The sequence below is a fragment of the Alexandromys fortis genome, unplaced genomic scaffold, assembly GCF_014885135.2.
Source record: "Alexandromys fortis isolate MF-2015 unplaced genomic scaffold, M_Fortis_MF-2015_v1.1 scaffold_9, whole genome shotgun sequence".
Classification (NCBI taxonomy): Eukaryota; Metazoa; Chordata; class Mammalia; order Rodentia; family Cricetidae; genus Alexandromys; species Alexandromys fortis.
In genome coordinates, this window is record NW_026067892.1 from 20,315,448 (window position 1) to 20,338,106 (window position 22,659).

Consider the following 22,659-nt stretch of genomic DNA (forward strand, 5'->3'; position numbering starts at 1 on the left):
AAAGGATTGTCATACTCAGCTGGGATTAAACACCCCCGGGCCTCCTAACTGACACTGTGCTAAGCATATCACCGCAGTACCCCCGCTTAAAGAGGCAGGGGCTTGTGGAAGGCAGCTATGAATCCTCAGCACCACACAGTTTTGTCCATATTCAAACCTCTGTGGATGTGTTACCTTCCATGGTCGAAGGGATTTTGTGGATGTCGTTTAAGGATCTGGGGATGGCAAAGAGCCCCGGATTAGCTGGGCGACCCCACATAGAACCACATGGGTCCTTATAAAAGGGAGGCAGAGGGAGACTTAGCTGCAGAAGATGTCACTAGGCATCACACCCAGGTTTTTGCGTCTGCTAAGCAAGGGCTCTGGGAACGCTGCTCATGTCCAGCCGGAGGGCTGGTTTTACTGAGTCCTACAACTACACTCTTAGGACTCGGTCCTAGCTAACACAGGGAATGCAGGCCTATTCTTTCTAAATTCTGTGTTTGGTCAGCCAGAGACCCAGACCTAAGGCAGACACCATGACGCTTGCTTATAATTCCAGCACTGGGGAGGCTGAGGCAGGAAAATTTCTGGGAGTTTGGATCTGAACTTAATGGTCAGACTCTCAGTCAAAAGAAGGAAGAAATGGAAGGAGGGACAGATTAGCACTTCCTGTCAGTGTTTCTTGCTGGTGAGCTGGTGTATGGCAGGTAGCAGCTGGCAGCTTCTGCCACCTCCCAGTTGTCCTGGGATAGTGAGGTTCAATGTTCTCAGATATCAGCTCTTGGTCTTTACTAACCCCAGGTTAGAATCATCTAAGGATCTTTTGGCAGTCACTATGCCCAAGCTGTGCCCAGACCAATATAGTTATAATCTTAGGAGGTAGGACTTGGCCATCGGGAGTTTGTTAAGCTCCCTAGGTGATTCGTGTATGCTTTCAGGATTGAAACCCAGTGCCCCAGAGCAGGCTCTACACATTCACAAGATGCCTCTTCTCCTCCACCTGTGCAGACATCACCAATCAATCGCAATTCCCTCCTCCGAGTGGGATGTACCTGTTCAAATTCAGCACGACAGAAAACCTTTTCAAGCCAATCAGCCTCAGTGAAGAGTTGAAATTAACTTGCTCTCCTAGCTGAGAAGTTTAAAACTGTCTGACAAGAGCCATATGTGTGTCCAGCAGTATCTGAACCAAAATAATGACAAAAATAATAACATTGAACCCTTGACGAGAAATAATAACTGCTACAGTTATGTAAAGATTGTTTGGGCCGATTAGGAACAGCCAGAGTGAGTCAGCTAGTGTCCCTCTCCTGCAGTAAATTGCTGCCCAGCTGGGAAAAATACACCAAGGAATGCAGACTAACGGTGCCATAGGACAGACAGGCTCCGGCTGACGTCTGTCTAGACTAGCAATAACAACCAACTGGATACAGGTTCTCAATATAGAGGAATATCATACACACTTTGCTGATTTCCAGGGCAAGCCTGTTATTGGTTTCTTGCCTCTGACCAAAGCAGTCTAAGGAAGCAGGGAGGTTGTCTGTGTTCACAGTTCCGGGGGCAGTCTGTCCTAGCAGGGAAGGCAGGAGACCGGTGGTCACTGCAGTCTTATGGCATCTACAGTCAAGAAGCAGAAAGTGAAGAATCTTTGTTCTTAGCTCACTTTCCCCTTTTGTATTTTTAGACAAGGTCTCACTATACAGCCCTGGCTGTCTTGGAACTCATGATGCAGACCAGGCTGGCCTCAGATTTGCAGAGATCCTTCAGCCTCTGCCTCCTCCTGAGTGAGTGCTAGGATTAAAGCCAAGTGCCACCATGCCCGGGTCACTATTCCTCTTTTTAATTCAGTCAGGATTCCCACGGAATGGTGCTGCCAGCATCTAGGGTAGGACTTTCCATCTCAATGAAGCCTAATCTGGAAAATCCTTGACAGGCACCGTGATTCCATATCCCAATCAAAGTTGACTATCAGAGCAGTTACCTCAAAATCCTGTAACAGGGCTGTCTCTATGAAGGTGAAGAACAGAAAAAAGAAGAGCTGTGTCCTCACGGAAGGCCAGCCCTTGCCCCTCTCCCTCCACGAGGCTCCCGAGCATGCGCACCTCTGATACAGTCACTGCACAGACGCATATCTAGTTGAAAGGTTGCTAATGAGGGGCACTGTGAAAAGCTCCGGGAGCAACAAGCAAGCGGGGCATTAGAGAGGGTATTGATAAGCATGAAGGTGTCAGTGACCCTTTCACAGTTACAACCTGTTTCCTGTCATGTGTATCCTTAGCGTCACCCATATGGGTGTGGCTGTAATTTCATTCCTAGACTAGGAATTTCTGAGCCAGTGAGTATCTTAGTCTGTTGGGGCAGCTAACGTGGTGTCATTGCTTAGGGGACTTAAAAGTAACAGCAAGTTGTCAAACTTGGTTGTAGAGGTTGGAAAATTTAAAATCAAAGTGCCAGCTTATCCAGCAACTAATAAAGGGCTCATTCTCTACGTCCAAGATGAAACCTTCATGCCATGTTCCCACACAGCGGAAGGGGTGACTAAGTTCCTTCACACCTCTTTTACAAGGGCACTAATTTTATGCACAAGGACGCTGCCTTCTTGACCTAGCCACTCTGAAGATGCCAGCTCTAACACTAGCACACCAGGAGTTCAACTTTAAAAATTCTGGAGGGGCACCGACATTTAAGCTACAGCAAAGAATACGTATATTCTGAACTGTGGCATTCAAGTGAGACACTGTCTCAAGAAGTAATAGGGGCTGGGGATATAGCTGAGCTGGTGGAGTGCTCACCTAGCTTGCATGGAGCCCTGGATTCAATACTCAGTGTGGTGGTTTGAATGAAAACGGACCCCATAGATTCATATATTTGGATGCCTTGCCTGTAGTTAGTGGAATTATTTGGGAAGGATCAGGAGGTGTGGCCTTGTTGGAAGAAGTGTGCCATTCCCGGTTAGACTCTCCCTCTCCTCCTCAACTTCTGGATAAAATGTGAGCTCTCAGCTATTACTCCACACCATGCCTGCTTGCTGCTGCCTTGCTTCCTGCCCTGATGTTTATAGACTCACTTTCTGAAATTAAAAGGAAGCTCCTAAATTAAATGCTTTCTAAATATTTAATTTCTAAGCTACCTTGGTCACAGTATCTCTTTATGATAACAAAAAAAGTACTTGAGGTGCTGTGGTAGTTTGAATGAAAATGGCCCCATAAGCTCTTAGGCACTGGCACTATTAGGAGGTGTGGCCTCGTTGGAGGAGGTGTGGACTCGTTGGAGGAGGTGTGGCTTTGTTGGAGGAGGTGTGTCACTAGGACTTTGAGGTCTCAGAAGCTCAAGCCTGGCTAGTGTGTTGCTATCACTTCCTGTTGCCTTCAGATCCAGATGTAGAACTCTCAGGTACCTCTCCAGCACCATGTCTGCCCGCACGCCACCATGCTTTCCGCCATGATGATGATGGACTAAATCTCTGAACTGAAAGCCAACCCCAATGGAATGGTTTCCTTTATAAGAGTTGCCATAGTCATGGTGTCCCTTCGCAGCAATAAAAAACTAATGAAGACAAATATCCAACACAACAAACTAGTAAAATTGGGTATGGTGCCTCACAGCGGGAATCCTAGCACTTAAGAGGTGGAGGCAAGAGGATCAGAAGTTCAAGGTCATCCTTGGCAGTATTTCTAGTTTTAAGCCAGACTGCAATACTTTTATGAGACCCTGGCTCACAACAACAATAACAACAACAACGGCGATAATGATGATGATGGGCTGGGGGTAGTTTAGTGCTACAGTCTAGCAAGGGCAAGGCCCTTGGCTCTGTCCTCACTTTCAATAATAATAATAATAATAATAATAATAATAATAATAATAATAATAATCTACCATAATAATAATGTAAATTATGTTGTTTTGGCCAATCAGTCCTTCCAAAAGGACACCCTCATCAGTATTATGGGACAATCCTTTGTATTAGCCAGGAAAGGGACAGGGTCTGCTGCTGAAACAGTCAGACCCCAAATCTGAATACCTTGACACAGCAAAAGCACATTTGGCTCTCCCACAGCAGCGTGGATCCAGCTGCTTCCATCTTGAACTAAGCCCACCCACACATATGGCCAGCCATTCAGCACAGCCTCTGGGGAATGTGTGGAATCGTTTTAAGGACCAGGCCTTGAAGTGGCCTACATCACTTTCGCCCACATCCCACAGACCAGAGCCAGCCATGTGGTCTTCACTTCACTTCCAGCAAGGCAGGGCCATGGGGAGTGGCACACGGGACTGGGTGAATGCCGTAGCTGTGTGGGTGGGGTCTCTGGAACTTCACACACATGGAACACCCCAGGATGTCTTGTTCTTTGCAGGCTATGTGAAGAAATGGCATCAAGTGCTGTGATGGCTATTCCTGGTTGTTCATTTGACGGCATCTGGAATTAACTAAGACCCAAGCGCACACCTGTGAGGGACCTACCATAATTAAATCATTTGAAGTGGGAAGACCCACTTTTAACCTGGACATTTTGAGGTAGGAAAAGCCATCTTTAACCCGGGCCACACCTTCCGGTGCCAGCCTATGTAAAGGGCATGGAAAAAGGAAGCGCTTTGCCCGCCTATTCTCACTGACAAGTTTATTCCTTCACTGGCATTAGAGCCTGCTTCTTTGGGATTTGAGTGTGTACTGAAGACCAGCTGAGACACCCAGCCTCATGGACTGAACAACTACAGGATTCTTGGACTTTAGTTGGGTAGGCAGTCATTGCTGCACTAGCTGGACCATAAGCCACTTTCACATAAATCCCATATATGGGATATATGTGTGACATATATATATATATGTGTGTGTGTGTTCTGTTCCTCTATAGAACCCTGACTGATACACGTGTGCCTCCAATTTACCCTCCCATGCTTTCTCTAGCAGCTGCACACCAAAGTTCCCTGCTATAATATCCAAAGCAGATTGTGTTCGTGATCAAGACACGCCCCAGTGGCTTTGCCCCCAAATTTCTCCAAACCCAAAAATCCATTTGTGGGAAAGCCTCAAGACTTTTAAAAAATGTTGGCTGTTATTCATAAAAGCATATAAAGGCATGTGAGTAGCGACGTAAAATTAGCCGTGTCGAGATCTTTGCCAGCTGTATGCGGCCTGGCTTGGCGACCGTCTTCCCTGCCGTTCTGAAGCGTTGTCTCTCTCCACCCCCTCTCTCCTTCAGGGAAACACATACCAAGTGAGGGCCGGAGGTGGATAGGGATAAGGAGAGGGATAAAGTGAGCCTCTTGTCCACTGGTGTTCTGTCCCAGCTTTTGCAGACTTCAAGGCTTTGACCATTGTTAACCTTGAGGTTCATGTGACCCTGGGGCCTATGGTCTTAAGAGCTTGACGCTGAGCCTGCAGGGTGTATGTTCTTGCATGGAAGGCTGGCATGCAGGAGCAAGAGACAGTTGGAATTTGGTATGCTGTCGTGGCATGGCGTCCTAAAGAAGGATGCTAAAGGATGGGGAATTTTTCTTTGTAACAAGAGGGAATTACCTGTAGCTGGGAGGGCGAAGGGGCTCTGCCTTCCAGCTCACCTTTAGTGGACTGGCTCTGCACCCAGAAGATAGCAAGTGACAGCAAGAAGCCCAAAGCAACCACAGCATCCTCCCTCTCTCTCTCTCTCTCTCTCTCTCTCTCTCTCTCTCTCTCTCTCTCTCTCTCCCCCCCCCCCCTCCTTTCTCTGTCTCAGCTCATGATATTTGCTTTAAGATAGGATTTCACCATGTAGCCCCAGCTGGCCTTAAATTCACAGAAATCCTCCTGCCTCAGTCTCTTGGGTGCTGGGGTGACAGATGACATTCACTATGACTCTTTTTAAAAATAAAATAAAATAAAAATCAACCAACCAAACAAAACAAAACAGACTGCAACTGTGACCACCGGGAGACCCTCGGGTCTCTTTGTTTCAGCGACCTAATGTGAGCATCTTCATTGAGCTTTAAGCCAATACCAAAATCAAGCCTTCTTTTTTTTTTTAATAGCATCCCATGTAGCCTAGGCTGGCATTCAGTTCGCTATGCAGAGGAGGGTGACTTTCCATTTCTAAGCCTCCTGCCTCACCTCCCAAGTTCTGAAAATGGCAGCTGTGTCCCACCACAGTAGGAGGTGCCAGGGATAGAACCCGGGGCTTCACGTACACTAGGCCCTCTGCCAACTGGGCTACATCCCCAGTCCCAAATCAGGCATTTTACCGGTGCCCAACACTCTGTTCACATAGGGAGAAAAGACAAGTACCAACGCAGGAACTGACGTTCCACACACCACGCAAGTTCATTCATTGATTCCACAGATGGTTACTGAGCCCTGCCACAACCAAGAGCTGTGATTACTGTAGTGGGCATTAGAAGCCACGATCACCATCCAAGGAAAGAACGGGCACCCTTCCAGATTCCTTTGTCCTTCTTACCCCTTTGCCCACATGTTTACTTAGAATAACAATAATACATAGCATAACATAAAACTCACCACTTCTAGGGGCAGAAGAGATGGCTCAGTTGTTAAGCACTGTCTGCTCCTGTAGAGGACCTGGATTCAATTCTTACTACCCACTCAGCAACTCACAACCCTCTGTAGCTCCAGTTCCAGGGAACACGACACTCTCTCCTGATCTCTGCAGGTACTAGGCAAGCACCCGATACACATACATACGTGCAAACAAAACACTCATACACATACACAGAATAAAATAGATAAATCTTTTTAAAACAAGCAACCACTGCTTTAAATGCCCAGTTTCCCGGAATTAAGTGCAGCCCCACCACCGCCAGCATCTGTCCCCAGAGCCCCTGTTATCTCTCCGACCGATGCTCTGCACACAGTCAAGTGATCCTTCGGCCTCTGCCTCCTGGGTAGCAAGAACGACAGATGGCATTCCTGCACTTGGCATCCGTCTTGTTTATGTAGTTGTGTTTTTTTTTATGACGTCTCCTATATCAAAGGCCAAATTCATTATGTAGCCTGAAGATAATCTTGAACTTTCGATTCTCCTGCCTCCACCTTCTGAGGGCTCAAGGATCACATGTGTGCCGCAATGCCCAGTTGTATGGGGTGCTATGTCTGGAACCCAGGGCTTCATCATGTTAGACAAGTCCTCTACCAACTGAGCTACAGCCCCAGCCCGATCCCTGCCTTTCTCATACTGCCCGTAGGATGATCCTGCATGCCTTTTTTGAAGCTCGAAAGTTTTTTCAAGTGAGGCAAGCATGCGACTGTCAAAATACTAACACCATAGAAAGGCATGAGAATTGTCAACGGTGCTTCTGTAGCTGCCTCTGTGTTTTGAGCCCCATGGGTGGCAGTTGATTCCCTCTGGTGGAACGTTTCATTGCTTTGCCTGGCCAGTGTCCAGGGTTCATTTCTAACGGAGCAGACTGCTCCCCAGACTGTCTGCTGTGTGATTGAAGGCAGCCTGGGCACCAGTCACCATGCCGCATTGGTGCAGGCCTAGCTGCAGGTTGCTAGGCCTGGCGGGGTGGGGCAAGGGACTGCTCTTCAGGCCTTGCACTTTAAGCCACTGCGACTGTCGGGTGCTTCCCGTGTCCATGCATGGGCATGAAGTGTGGAGGGGTGCCTTGGGCTGATTTTTGCCAGGGTTACCTCATCGCTCTATCAGGCTAGCCCTTAGCTCTCTAGATCCCCATGACTCAGGCCCATAGTCCTTATAAGGCCATGGGCACCTTTGCCTTTGACTAGTTCTGCTCTTCTGTCTTGGCTGTGGTTGGACACACATATAAGAAATAACAGATGGATTCATTCTGTTTCTTTTTACATTGATTTACTTGTGTGTGTTGGGAATGTACTTGACCTCCTGGTCATTTTACCTCCTTCACTTCCCAAGTGCTGGGGTTATAAGCATGCCCTGTGCCTGGGGAAATGTGTTCATTATAGAGAAGGCAGCTGGAGCCCTGGGATGCTAGGCTGTTGCGGTTCCGGGATGCCGGCACTCTGGATGGGATGTGGGATGCTGGGATCCTGAGATTAGCCAGATGTACCCTCCCATCCTCGCTTTCATTCCTTCTCTTCCTCCTTCACTTACATCACCACCAGTGTCCTCTGAGCATACACCGCTCTGTGAGAACTAAAGTCATGACCCTGGGGTGGGGTAGGGAGGGGCGTGACCTTCCCAGGCCATCTATAGATGCTTCCCTGTGAAATAGGGTCTAGCCCGGACAGGTCAGTGCATGGATAAACCCAGCTCATCAGAAACAGGTAACTTCTTTTCTCCATCCTGATTGACCAATGGCTTGTAAGAGTTCCAAGACCCAGCCCTTGTCTCTACTCTCTAAGGATTCAGGGACCGCTCACTGTCCGATTGGGCCACTAAGTGGAGTCAGCCTTCTGTCCTCCACAAGTGGACTCAAGACTTTCCCACTTATGGGAAATGCTTCTTGTGGTCAGTCCTTCCTCTCTGCCTGTGGAGCTCCCTTCCTTCTGGGAAAGGCTGTGCGTCCAGGCACGGAACAGCTGAGGCTGTCTCTGCCGTGCTCTGGGTCCCAGAGAGAGGGGAGGGGAATCTTGGCACCTGATGCAGTGTCTGGCAAGGCTCAGGCCCTTATCACGGCTTCGTTCTCAGTCTCCTGACGACTGGGACCCCTCCAAAAGGATGGAGGCAGGGCTGGCTGGACAGCAATCCATCGGGGTCTCAGTGGAAGAGCCTGGCTGGAAGCCATCCATGTGGGGAACCAGTTCTCTAGTGAGGAGGTCTGCCAAGTCATGGGAGAGGCCGGAGCAGAAAGACCCCTGAGGAGAGTGAGGGAGCTGGTGCCCTGCTTGGCAATGCTTGTCCACCCAGCTGCCTCCCTCCCTTTCTGACCCAGCGGTTGCCACGAGGGCTTTCCCACCTTCCCCTCACGAGCACACAGCTGTTAGAGGCTTGAGATAAAGGCTCCCAGGAGATGAGAATTCAAGAATGAACGGTGACATTTTGCCCTTGGTCCGCCTACCCCACATCCTAGCACACGCCCACCGCAGATGTCCAGTCTGTTCTCTCCCACATGCTTCACTCACGCGTGGAACTGGCGAGCATTCTCCTTTTCCCCTGGAACTGCCTATCAACACAGAATGCCTCAGCATCTTACACTGGGCTAAGCATTGTTGGAAGGGCATCCATCTCTTCACTCATGTCCCCCACTTAGCTACTTCCACTGGGGTGACACTGGGCTGCTGACTACCCCTCAGAAAAAATAATTTCAGGACAAGTCTATGTGGGACAGAACTAAGTTTATTACGGAGAGGCGAGAAACCACGTGAGTGCACACAGGAAATCTAAACATGGACAGTCAGGCTCAGTGTTGTTCCAGCAACTAGTGTGACTTCATGGCTTTATGCTATGCTATAGTGTCCAAGAGATGTGGTTTTCTTTTCTTCTTTTCCTTCCTTTTTCTTTTTTTCCCTCCACATTCTTCCTCCTCCGCTTCCTTCTTGTGGCTTTTCGAGACAGGGCTTCTCTGTGTAGCCTTGGCTATCCTGGAGCTAGTTCTGTAATCAGTCTGGCCTTGAACTCAGAGAGCCACTTGCCTCTGCCTCCCAAGTTCTGGATTTAAAGGCCTGTGTCACCATGCCTGGAGGTTTTATTTATTTCGTTTGTTTGTTCGTTTTTTATTTTAAGGAATTTTCTTTTGTAGAATGAAGTGGAATCGTAAGGTGTTCCTGCGGTGCACTGCTCGGGTCTGTGGTGGGCAGGAGTGCGGATAAGGTCGCAGAAGCCTTCAGCCTGTGTTTCTAAACAAACGTGACACGTTTGTTGTTTAAAACTTCTCATTTGAGATATCTTAGGAAAACGAGTCCTGAACGTGTCGCAATTTTTACTGATTTTGTCAGTTGTGTGAAGAATGAGAAACCTAAACTTGATTCCTGTGGGGGAGGGGCTTCTTCCACTTTCTATACCACCTAGGCTTTCCCAGGTGGCGAGAAGCGGGAAGGGTTGGGGCTGCATGGTGCCCACAGAAACTGGGAGTGAGATGTGGCTCCCATCCTCAAGGCCTTAGAGGACTTGTGTTCTGCTCTGGAGGGTTTTCAGCAGCTAGAGACACCGGAACACTGGGCTGCGTGTCTTAGACACTCCCCACTTCTCAGTTGTGCCCACCCAGATGTGTTCAGGTGCTCATAGGCGCCCCCTTGTGTTAGAGGAGGGTTGACAAAGCCTTTTTTTTTTTTTTTTTTTTTTTTTTTTTTTTTTTTGCTCATGGTCGGTTGAAATGCAGCAAGGGTCACCCTCTCTCTGGAGGTGACAGAGGAGCCTCCCAGGGTGTTATTTAAGGGGAAAAGGACATTTCAGAAGGAGACACAAAGACCAGGGAAGGTATGAGGCAGGAGGATGATACTCTTGAGAATTGTGTGGCTGATTGGCATGAGTGGTGAATGAGGATGGGTCCCAGTTGATACCCACTGCCACCTCCCAGACAAGAAGTCTGGGTGCTGCTCCTTCAGGTGACCCCAATATAGCTAGGGTCCAGCATACAATGGCCCTTACCAAATGGACGTTGCTATGGAGGAGCTCGGCACTCTGTCCTCTCTTACTGTCTCTGTTTGCGCCCAGCAGGCAAAGAGCTGTCCATGTGGGTAAAGGGTACTGTCCCGTCATCAGCTGTGCCCAGGCTGAGCTGGGCTGAGCGTGGGATCCTGGCATCTTTCACCACTGTCCATTACACGCTGGAGGGGTGGCTTATAAGGGCGCTTTGCCAAGGGGATTTGAGAGATGAGCGCTATGGAATAGGAGATGCTGGAGGAAGCAACCCAGACTTAAGCCACATAAGGGACACAGGACCCCGATGTGCTTATCCGCCCCAGGAGGGAGGGAGCATAAAATTTTATCCATGTTATACCACCCTGCAGGGCAAGCTCTGCCTTAGCCTTTGCTGAGTGAGTCCCTATCTGGGCCCCCTCCATCCCCTTCGGGACCCTGTGAACTTCTGGCTTTGGGGTCCTCTCACCTAGCCCCCCAAACCTGCATCCTTCCCACTCCTGGCCAGCTACCTGGCCCTTGGGCTTCCAGTGCTACACAGGGGTGGGTGAAGGACTGCCACTCTCTTCACTTGTGCTCAGTTGTGCCTCCCTTCTTCCTGGCAGCGCCGGGAAGCTCCCCGGAACGCTGCACTGCCGTGAGGGTGGAGAAGTTGGGCCAGCAACTCCAAAATAGAAAAAGCCCCTGGAAACAGGGGAGAGATGGGGCTAGAAGCTTGCCCTCAGAGAACCCCAATCCCCAAACCTGACTGTTTCTGCTTGAGCCTGGGATCGAACCTGAGACTCTAGCATGCTAAGCGCTTTGTCCCTGGGCCTCATTCCTTCTCTTTTTACTTTTTGTTTTTGAGATGCAGTCTTACTAAGTTGCCAGGACCGGCCTTGAACTTGCAATCCTCTCGCCTCCACCAGTTGAGTAGCTAGGATTGCAGATGTATGGCCATCAGGTTCCGTCAACCCGCAAATCTTGCCAAAGGTACTAGACTCCCGAGTGAGAAGATAGCGGTGTCGTGCCCCTGGTTCATCTCCTTTATAATGAGCACTTACTGTAAGTGCTCTGCCACTGAGCCACAAGCCTCAGCTCCTTTGAGCCTCTTTGTGCAACCCAGAGACTCTTGAAAACACAAGACCTACAAGCTAGCCCAGCCCAGCATACCGTGGTTTTTTGTAACTAAAGGTAACCTGGAACTTTTGATCCTCCTGCCTCCAGCTCCTGGATGCTGAGATTACAGGTATGCGTCACCACCTTCTGGTTTTATGCATTGTTGGGAATCGAAAACCCAGGCCTTTGTGTTACGTAAGCACTGGACCAACTGAGCCACAGCCGTGTGTTGTGCTTTCGTGTGGCAGGTAGCTCAGCAGGTGACTTTACACGAGTATCACAGCACGTGGCATTGGTAGCTGTGATGTCATTAACTGGTCAGGATTCTGAAGCTCCGTGGCTCCATTATAACTGTGGGGACCAGTGGCTTAAATTCTCCTTTATCTAAATATCCCATGTGATGCTTGACTGTGCAGGCCTTTAGCCTCTGTGGTCAGCAGAGAAACTCAGGGAAACGGGGTAGATAAAAGGGTTTGCCATTCATCCGTTCATTCACTCATAATACTCATTATGTAGGTGGCTGGCCCAGCAGAACTCTGTAGCTCAAACTAGCATTGAATTAAAAAAAAATATTCCTTCCTCGGTTTCCTAGATTTTCAAGTCTGTACTATCACATCCTGGCTCCTTGTTAACGTTTTGGGTGTCTTACTGCTGTCTTGTTTTTGAGGGAAAATAAGCACATTTATTGGATAGAGTATCAGCTGCAGGAAAGTGTGCTTTTTGTTTACCGTGGGCTTTTTCTTTTTAAAGATTATTTTATGTGTGAGCGTTCTACCTGGTTGTATGTCTGTTCACCATATGCATACAGTAGCCATAGAGGCAAAGAGGACATCAGATCCCTTGGAACTGGAGTTGCAGATGGCTGTGAACTGCCATATGGGTGCTGGGAACTGAACCTGTGTCCTCTGCAAGAGCATGGAGTGTTCTCAATCACTGAACCATCTCTCCGGTCCCTGTTTTTGGTGTGTGTTTGTTTGGGGGTAGGAACAAAAGGCTGGTTTCAAATGCACTGTGCAGCTGAAGCAGGCCTTGAACTCTTGATCTCCTTGCCTTCCCTCCAGAGTGCTGGCCTCTGACCTTTAAATGTAACCTATTAAATAAATCCCTACCAGGTGTGGTGGCATACACCTGTAATCCCAGCTCTTAGAAGGTTGGGGCAGGTGGATAAAGAGGTGCAAACCTCTTATAGAGGGCCTTGTTATAAATATAGCCCTGAGTACCTGTCTCTCTGCAGGATGAGGGTATCCCCACCTGAAGAGGACAAGTTGGGTGCCAAGCCATGCCCCTGAGCTGAGGGCCAGCTGCCAGCCTGAGGAGCCTCATGGCACCGCCTGTACCCATGGAGAAAGGACTCACTTTGCCCCAGGACTTTGTGCACAGTCTGAAGATCCGGGGCAAATATGCCTTGTTCCTGGCATTTGTGCTCATAGTTTTTGTCTTCATTGAAAAGGAAAACAAAATCATATCCAGGTAAGAAATTCAACCACGGGTCTCCTTTATCAAGGTGAGGGGTCTGAAGACAGAGGTGACACTGGGATTTTCAGGGGACCTTCTACCAGCCCCTCCTGCATCTTAGGCTGAGATCAGGTGTTCGGCAGCAAGACCTGGGCAGCCTAGGCTGGCACCACCCCACCTATGGTCCCTTCCCAGCTGCAAGGGCTTAGGTGAAACACTTCACTTGGGCAAGGTGGTTCTCTTTAGTCTGCGACTAGGGATGCCACCTTGTGGAGACAGTCATGCAAAAATGTAATCACATTTTGCCCATGGCCTGCCACATAGTTGATGTTTGGTCTTTGCTATTACGGCCTACTTGTTTATTCTAGCACCGAGGCTCCCTTTAGCAGCCTATCCCCTCCTCAAGTCTTGATGTCATGAGTAAAGCTGAGCTCACGGGAAGCAGGATTCTGCTAGGGCCACTCTGGTGGATAGGACCAACTTGGGCAACAGCCCAAATTGTGTATCACTCAACCTCAGGGGAGTGACCCTACATTGTCCTTGAGCTGGCAGTCTATTTCTGTGTGAGGCAAACCTGCTAAACACAAAACCATTTCTTAGTCCTGAATCTCCCAGATTCAAAGCCCTGCAGAACAGCCTCAGCGAAGGAGGGTAGGGTAAGGAAGGACTGGAGATGAATCAGCTCATGCCTGCTTGCTGCATGTCTTAACTCTCCTGAAGCGGCTACTGACTTGCACCAGACAAGCGAGAAGCGTCAGAGGGCCAAGTGCCCGAGTTCTTTAGTGAAAGTGGGCCCATATGTAGCCATCATGAACTGCTTCGCTTTCCCACTGAGTCACCCCTGGGTTTATGCCAAAGCAACCACACTCAATCCTTAGCCTCTAGGCATGCTCTGGAGAGACCCAGCTAAAACTGTTTAGGCTAGTACAGGGGCTGGCCTCCCAAATCAGCCACAGACCTTGTCCCTTTACTCCCACTCAGGGTCTCTGACAAGCTGAAGCAGATCCCTCAATTTGTGGCGACGGATGCCAACAGCACCGACCCAGCCCTGCTTTTATCGGAAAACGCATCTCTCTTGTCCCTGAGCGAGTTGGATTCTGACTTCTCCCAGCTGCAGAGCCGCCTGCACAATCTCAGCCTGCAGCTGGGCGTGGAGCCAGCGATGGAGGCCCAGGGGCAGGAGACTGCCGCAGAGAAGCCATCCCACCAGGCTGCAGCAGGGCACCGGCGCCACGTACTCCTCATGGCCACCACCCGCACCGGCTCTTCATTTGTGGGCGAGTTCTTCAACCAGCAGGGCAATATCTTCTACCTCTTCGAGCCACTGTGGCACATCGAACGCACCGTGTCCTTCCAACCGGGAGGTGCCAGCGCTGCAGGCTCAGCGCTCGTCTACCGCGATGTCCTCAAGCAGCTGTTGCTGTGCGACCTGTACGTGCTGGAGCCCTTCATCAGTCCACCTCCTGAGGACCACTTGACTCAGTTCCTCTTCCGCCGGGGATCCAGCCGCTCGCTCTGCGAGGATCCAGTGTGCACACCCTTTGTCAAGAAGGTCTTTGAGAAATACCACTGCAGGAACCGTCGCTGCGGGCCACTCAATGTGACCTTGGCGGCAGAGGCTTGCCGCAGTAAGGACCACATGGCCCTCAAGGCTGTGCGCATCCGTCAGCTGGAGTTCCTACAGCCACTGGCAGAGGATCCGAGGCTGGACCTTCGAGTCATCCAGCTGGTGCGCGACCCCCGGGCCGTGCTGGCCTCACGCATGGTGGCTTTCGCGGGCAAGTATGAGAGCTGGAAGAAGTGGTTGACAGAGGGGCAGGACCGGCTAAGCGAGGATGAAGTGCAGCGGTTGCGGGGCAACTGTGAGAGCATCCGCCTATCTGCCGAGCTGGGCTTGCGGCAGCCAGCCTGGCTGCGTGGGCGCTACATGCTAGTGCGCTATGAGGACGTGGCACGCAGGCCACTGCAAAAGGCCAGAGAGATGTATGGCTTCGCAGGCATCCCCTTGACCCCACAGGTGGAGGACTGGATCCAAAAGAACACCCAAGCGGCCCGTGACAGCAGCGACGTCTACTCGACTCAGAAGAACTCCTCCGAGCAGTTTGAGAAGTGGCGTTTTAGCATGCCCTTCAAGCTGGCACAGGTGGTGCAGGCTGCCTGCGGTCCGGCCATGCACCTCTTTGGCTACAAGTTGGCCAGAGATGCCGCCTCGCTCACCAACCGCTCCATCAGCCTGCTGGAGGAGCGGGGCACCTTCTGGGTCACGTAGTGAGGGATGCCCGGGACCCTGGGAATCCCTTCTCATGAAATGCTGGCCCTGCTTCCCTCACACCCAGCCTGGCAGTGAAACACAGCCCTGGCAGAGAGTCAGAATGGGGAGCGGTGATGGGGGTATAGGCCCTGGCTGTAGCTGCAGGCCTCTGGCCAGCTAGTTTCCCCAGTTCAGCCGCAGCCAGGACTTCGGGGCTCCTCTGAGGACAGCAGTGCCCTGTGTCCTAGGTGGTACTGGTCATTCCCACACACTTTATGACCTGCAGTGTCCTAAGCAGACCCAGGCTGGTTCCTGTGTATGGACACACCTCCCCAGCTCTGCCTCACACTGTCACAAAAACATGCTGCACACAAAGGCCTGTAGGCTGTGTGGGCCAGAGTCCAAATATTTAACAACCAGAAGGGCGTAGGCCTGCTCCACTCACTCAGATCTCCTACTATATTGAATGTTAACCTTTTCCGCTCTGAGACAGAAAAGCCTAGGATCTGCTGAGTCCTTAGAAGAAGGAGGGCAGCCTAGGGTGAGGAAGGGGGACATTTGAAGCTCCTGAGGGGACAATGGCTGTTTACCAACTGATACAAAGGGGTTTGATTAGTTGTTCTGGCTACTCGTGAATATCAGCCAAAGTGCATGTAGAGAGAGCAAGGCTGGGAGTGTGGCTCAGTGGTAAAGTTCTTGCCTCTCATGCACAAGGCCCTGGGTTTGATCCCCAGCACTACAAATATAAGGAAAAATCAAACATACGTGTACTTTCAGCACAGAGACAAGAAAGCATCATAAACTCTTTCTCTCTCTCACACACGCACACACAATCATATACACATACACACACTGATATAGAAAAGCATCCCCATTCTTTTTGCTCGCAGTATTTGGTTTGTTTTTTGTTTTCGTTTTTCCTGTATCACATGTTTAAACAGGAGCCTTAAGTTACATTTTTAGGGTTATGTGAAGAGGGGCCATATGCAGGGGCAGTGACACTTTTTGCCCTGACCAGAGCTGGGAGGGGAATGCTGGTCTCTGAATCACCGCTAAGCATCTGGGGTTGCCATGGCTACCTCCTCTGACCCAGCCACACGCCACAGCTGGAAGGCAGAATATTTTAGAGATGGCATGACCAACCTTCACATGACTGCCGTCCAAAGGCTCCATCCTGATCATTCCTCGGGAGCACGCCCATTTTTGAAGACTGCCTGAGGCCTAACTTCAGGCCCAGTTTTGGTCCCTGAAAGCAAAAGACAGCTCATAGGCCTACTATTTCCAGTCAGCGCCTTCTAGAGCCAGCCAAAGTTCAGAGTGTTCTGTAGGAAGAAGCCACACCAGGACTCAGCTTCCCTGATTCCCTGAGCAGCCGCCTGCTAGTTCCTTCCTAGCTGACAGAGGTCCGCCCTCGGGTTGCCATGGTTACAGCTAGTGTCTAAAAGGAATGCCTACTTTAGGGTTCTGGGAAAGAGGAATGCTCAACTCAAGATGAGTAGGTATTTTATTTGGGCTTTTTAAGTTATTTATGGCTTGGTGCTGTTTTTGTTTTAAGGCTGTTTGGGGTTTTGTTTCTGTAGGAGCATTCCCCCGTGCTAATCTGCAAATCTAGGCTGATCCTGGCAGGGAACGCTTGGTTCCTGGTAAAGAGTAGACCAGAAGGAGGTGACTCTGCTAGGAGTCACTCAGCGCCTCCTAGGGACCTACATGCATGTCTGTGTGAACTCCATGTAGAATGACTCTCGGAAGCTGCCATTGGGCCCTAGGTCGGTAGCCCAGCTTCTATAGTGTTTATCTATTGTGTACGTCACCCTGGTTTCAGTTCCATGCACCACACCAGCTAGGTATGTTGGCACATGCCTGTAATCCCAGCACTCAGGAAGTAGAGGTTGGCAGCCAAAAGTTCAAGGTGCAACTCTATCTATCAATTTTGAGGTCAGACTCTGCAAGGAAAAAAAATTAAGATCCCAGCCTAGCATCTCTGAGCGTCCAGAGCAGTCTGTACTCCTGCTCCAGAACAGGTTTTTTTGAAAATCCCCAACATGTGGCTGAGGGAAGGAGATGGCGGGAGGCGGGTTCAGAGGCCTTTGACTGAGCAGCTAGGTTCCCCAAGGCAGAAGCTCTTCCCTCCCTGTGCAAGCTGAGGCACAGAACCCAGGCTAGCCTCGGAACTTCCGCAGTGGGGGGTTGGTTACCACACTGCTATTTCTGGACAGCTGCTACAGCTGGCACCGTCCAAGCTAAGCTGGACTGAGCCGGTGTGAGTGATACAGACACCGAACACGTAGTCACGTGGAAGCAGGCATGGCTAGCACTGACGAGGGGAAGGGACGATGGCAGCACACAGCACACTCCCCATATTGTAGGGTTTGTGACCTGCCTGCTCAGCTGCTGGGTCCCAAACCAGAACTCAGAGTCAGTCCAGCCAGTCTCTACTATAGGTTTTGATCATCTGAGAGCGAGTGTGTAGAAGACAGGTGCCTGCCTGAGGTCACAGGGACATTGGCTCTTGGTACTCGATGGGGACATGATGTTGTGGGCATGCTCAGGGGTGTAGATACCCTCTCTCCATGCCCCCATGCAGAGCACATTCCCTTCTCAGCACATGGGGGGGTGGGAGGGGCCGAGGTGAGAGTTTCCTTCCCACTCCCTGCCCCAAGGGCCAAGGCATCTGTGTCTCAGCTCCCTGAGGACAGATACCCACAGTGGACCTTTGGGACTTCTCAGGACGTGGACAATGCTGTGGGCACAGCAAGTTGACTTTATTTATTTTGTGGAAAGAAGAGACGGTATTATTTTCAGGGACTGAGAACTGTACGCTAATCAAGAAGTACAAGTAATAATAATAACATTGATAATAGAAACAGTTCGCATGCCACACACACATTAGGACACCTGAGGACCACGCAGAAGGTGAGACAGGACCAGCTCATGGAAGCCCAGGATGATAAAGAGGTTCTGTGGGTCTCTTATTGTTCAGAAGTTCAATAGGAGGGCCCTCTGCTGTATTGCTTTGCTCAGCTGTGTGCAGCAACAGAACAACTCAGGCAGGTGGGTGAGTGGGTGGACATAGCCTTGAAACATCCCCTGAGGCTCAGCCATCCAGGAAAAATTCCCAGGTTTGGAGAGGGACAGTGTGGGGAAAATAACTGGACATCTCTTTGGGTGCTGTGCTAGGATTATGCTTAGGGACTCTTAGCATAGGGCTAGGTGGAGAAATGGCCTTGTTGGTGGGATGAGACAACTGCTGATCTAACCCCAAAGATCAAAGGGCACCCAGGTGGTCTATCGCAGTGATTCTTATCATTACTGGTGTCTGGCCTATGGTGGAAGATGCACCCATTGTCTCTCTAGCCAGAAGGGAGGGTAGGAGGGGTTAGGAGTAGCAGATGGTTTGATCCCATACCCCCAAATCCCTCAGTCCTCTTCCACACTAGAGCCCGCTTCAGTCAACCAGGGGGTTGGTCCTTGAGCAGTGCTGGACTCTGGAGGGCAGGCGCATCCTCAAGGCAGTCCCACCACAAAAGTAGAGGGATGGTTCTAAGATGGGGGGCGGGGGGAGAAAGGGGTAGGGACCAGACTTCCAAGAAGCCACATGGGTCCTCCCAACTTGTGCACGTGGGAAGAAGGGAACTTCACTAAAATCAGGGCCTGGAGCTGGTGTATTGCTTATGAAGATCCTGGCTCAGCGAGATGCAAGGAGGCAGTGAGTTCCCGGAGCATAGCTACATTCCCTCCCAAGTCCAAACACTCTCTGAAACAGTGGAACCATGCCTTACAACTCAAGAGTACAGGCAGAGCCTGTAACTTCCAGTGTCTTAATGCCGGGAGGTGGTGCACGCCTTTAATCCCAGCACTCGGGAGGCAGAGGCAGGCGGATCTCTGTGAGTTCGAGACCAGCGCTGGTCTACAAGAGCTAGTTCCAAGACAGGTTCCAAAGCTACAGAGAAACCCTGTCTCGAAAAACAAAACAAAAGAAAAAGTCAAGATCCTTTGACCTGTGTCCTTGTCACTGCATAGGTACAGACTCCTTACATATTCCTGAAGATAGAGATACGGTGTTCCTTTACTGTGGCCTCACTGTGGGTCAGCTTCTGACCAGGCAAACAGAGCATCCATGTCACCTGCCTCCACTATATTTGGGCTTGAACTTTGCCTCCCGTGTGGTCTCCACCTCCCCTAGATATTCTAGTCCCTGGTTCTCACCACCACCCTCCACTTCTGGTGGGTCCTACGAATGTTTCTTTTGTGCTGGTACCCGGGCCCAGTGCCCTGCCTCGTGGCTACATGGTACGGGACACCTTCCCAGTCTGAACGATCATGGCATGTGCATGTGTGCTCAGGAGTACATGTGTGTGTGTAGGGGGATACATTCTATTCTGCCTCTAGTGCAGCCGCACACAACTCCAGCCTCTCTCTGTCACCGACCCGCATGTTCTTATGGTGGCTGCAGATAATCTTCCAAAACCCGGTTCTGTCGCTCTCGTCTGACAGCTGATAACTGTTCAGAGTCGGCTTCATGGACTAGAATGTGAAACCTTTCTCCTGGTGGCTTGCCTGCCTGACTTATTTAATTAAAAATGAACAAGCAGTAAATTCTGTCACGATCCTTTGTTTTCGTCCTCAGCAGTAATTGAGCCATAAAAACGAAGAGAAGAAACGCCATTCGAGGCGGTGAGAAACATGTGACTTACACTGTGACCCTTTCCCAACCACTCCCAAGCGCCAGAAGCCCACGAGGAGCGTGGATGAACATAGGTGTCAGGGCCTGAAGAATGTTATTTATGATCCCAGGATGGCGGGTCTGGAGAGCCTGCTCGGATGGAATCATGATGTCTGAGACACTCAGATATTACAGGGCAGGGACAGGGGCATTGACCCACTATGAGAGGACCTGGTGACAAGGTCCGGCTTTGTCACAGTCTGGTCTTGGACAAGCCACTTACCTTATCTGGGTTCACTTTCACTTAGGGGTGAAATGTGTAACCGCCCACAAACATTGTCACCCAAAGCCGTGTTAGGGATTTGAAAGTCAGTTAAAGGGTGGCTCTTTTTGCATGCCAAGATACTGCTTGAGGCTTCATTCTGCCTGCACTAAAACCGCAACAGCCCCGTGAGAAGATGGCTAAGAACCCTTTCCGCTGAGCAGTGTCGTGGAGTCCCTTCAAGATGCAGCTGTGCTCCTCTGCCATCGTGGCCTTGGTGTGAACTAGATTCCAGCCCTGCCTCAGTCAGTTTCCTGTTACTAGCACACACACACCTAAGGCCGTTGGCTTATAAAGCAAAAAGGTTTGTTTGGGTTCAGGGTTGGGGACATTTTAGTCCATGGGCCAAACCATTGTGTCATGGCCAGAACATGAAAATAAAAGAAGAGGAAGGGGCGGGGACCCACTGTCCCCTTCAAGTTCGTTCTCAGAGACCTGAGGACCTCCCACGGGGCCCCACCACTTCTTCCCACCCCCACATGCCAAGTAATGACTGTAACTCCGGGCATCTGAGAGCATTCTGGATGCAAAGGATAGGAAGCCCTCTTGTCACCTAAGATGCTTCAGGATGAAACAGATGTTGCCCCAGGGAGAAGGGAAGGTTCATGTTGGGACACAGGGAGACCATCTTGGGGTGGGGGCTGGGGTCTAGGAGCTAGGAGGCAGCTGTGCAGAGGTGAAAGAGCAGAACCCTGAGGGCAGAGGCTCCAGAAGTGGAGATATCACAGCAGTGAGGCACAGCACGGATGGATGGGAACTCCCTGCCTCCTAAAACTCAATCTCCAGTCACACTATTTTCCCCTGGTCCCAGTCTTAGCAAATTAAAGCATTTCCATCCTAGCCTTCAATGTTCCAGCCTGCGAGATCACACCCAAAACGAATGATCCCTTTTCAATACGGCCGGCACTGGCCCATCTGCTCTGGGCTGGGCTTCCTGCCACAAATGACCCAACAGAAATAAATTGGTTTAATCACAGAGTAAAGAGGTCTGGACACCCACCCACCACCTTGAGCCACCAGCATAGCAGGAAGCCTCTTTCTGCCTCCTACCTCACCCTCTCCTTTCTCTCACCCCATTCAGGGCTCCTGATTCTTCTTGCCCTACGTCCCAAGCCATCAACACAGGACTTGGGTACCATGAGGTCCTGAGATGGTTACCTACAAAAACCAAAGAAGCCTCTGGATCATCTGGGACCTGTCTAGCCTGGGGCCTGCAGCAGCGTGTCCCCAAGTACATTTAGGGTTGTGTCCCCGCTGCTTTTTTTTTTTTAAGATTTATTTATTTTATGTATGAGTGCTCTATTGACTTTAGGTCAGAGGAGGGCATCATATCCCACTATAGATGGCTGTCAGCCACCATGTGGTTGCTGGGAATTGAACTCAGGACCTTTAGAAGAGCAGCCAATGCTTTTAACTGCTGAGCCATCTCTCTAGCACACCCCCAGCTGCTCTTGAGAAATTACTGAGTGTGTTAGTTTATCTAAGGTGCTGAGAAAGACCTAGTTCCTTTGATCAACATTAAGGATTTCTCCACACAATCGTGCCTGCTCACACCACCTTTGGACTTTCTGAAGTAGCATCTCACATAACCCAGGCTGGCGCTGCCTTTGTTGTACGATGGAGGACGACCTTGAACTTCTGAACCTTCTGTCTCTACCAATGAGTGCCAGGATTACAGGCATGTACCACCATGCCTAGCGTATGTGATGCGGGGATTAAACCCAGAACTGGGCAAGCACTCTGTAAGATGACCTACAGCCCCTATAAAGGAGAGAGAGAGAAAGAAAGGGAGGGAGGGAGGGAGAGAGAGAGAGGGAGGGAGGGAGGGAGGGAGAGAGAGAGAGAGAGAGAGAGAGAGAGAGAGAGAGAGAGAGAGAGAGAGATTCACTATGTATTCCTGGATGGCTTGAAATTCACTATGTAGACCAAGCTGGCTTTGAACTCACAGAGATCTGTTTGCTTCTGCCTCTCCAGTGTTGGAATTAAAGGTGTTCATCACCATGCCTGGTCCCTTTTTCTAGCCATTAAGGGTGAAATACTCTTTTGACTTTTTCCCCCCAGTGTTTAAGAGTACTTGCTGCTCTTACAGAGGACCTGGGTTTGGTCCTCCCTCCCTGCCGGTACCCACATCAGGAAGCTCCCAACTTCCTGTAACTCTAGTTCCAGGGGATACAAAGCTCTCTTCTGGACCCTGAAGGCATTTTCACGCCTGTGATTTATGTACAATAAGCAGGCGTGGAAAGACACATAAATAAATTTTAAAACTACTTTAAGGCCCTGGCATTCTCTAGAACAGTTTCTAGGCACCCCACAGAGAAGCATTAGGACTCAGGGGCACAGAGATGGTGGTGGGGAAGTGGCTGGGGATAAAAACCCCAGGGTCATGTTCAAGGGCCCCACC

The 22,659-nt window shown here is 50.3% G+C and overlaps 1 protein-coding gene across 3 annotated transcripts in view; it reads left to right on the forward strand.

The window, feature by feature from the left end:
* Positions 1-21,404, forward strand: part of Chst3 (carbohydrate sulfotransferase 3) — a 37,121-nt gene extending 15,717 nt beyond the window's left edge. For 2 of the 3 annotated variants that reach the window (XM_050143632.1, XM_050143614.1), the window contains exons 2-3: positions 12,802-13,037; positions 14,004-21,404. In XM_050143632.1, coding sequence (XP_049999589.1) covers positions 12,889-13,037; positions 14,004-15,291 — 1,437 coding nt within the window. In that variant the 5' untranslated portion in view covers positions 12,802-12,888 and the 3' untranslated portion in view covers positions 15,292-21,404. Of the gene's footprint in view, positions 1-4,337; positions 4,499-12,801; positions 13,038-14,003 lie in introns of all 3 variants that reach the window. The other variant, XM_050143623.1, reaches the window with a different exon arrangement.
* The last annotated feature ends 1,255 nt before the right edge of the window (positions 21,405-22,659 follow it).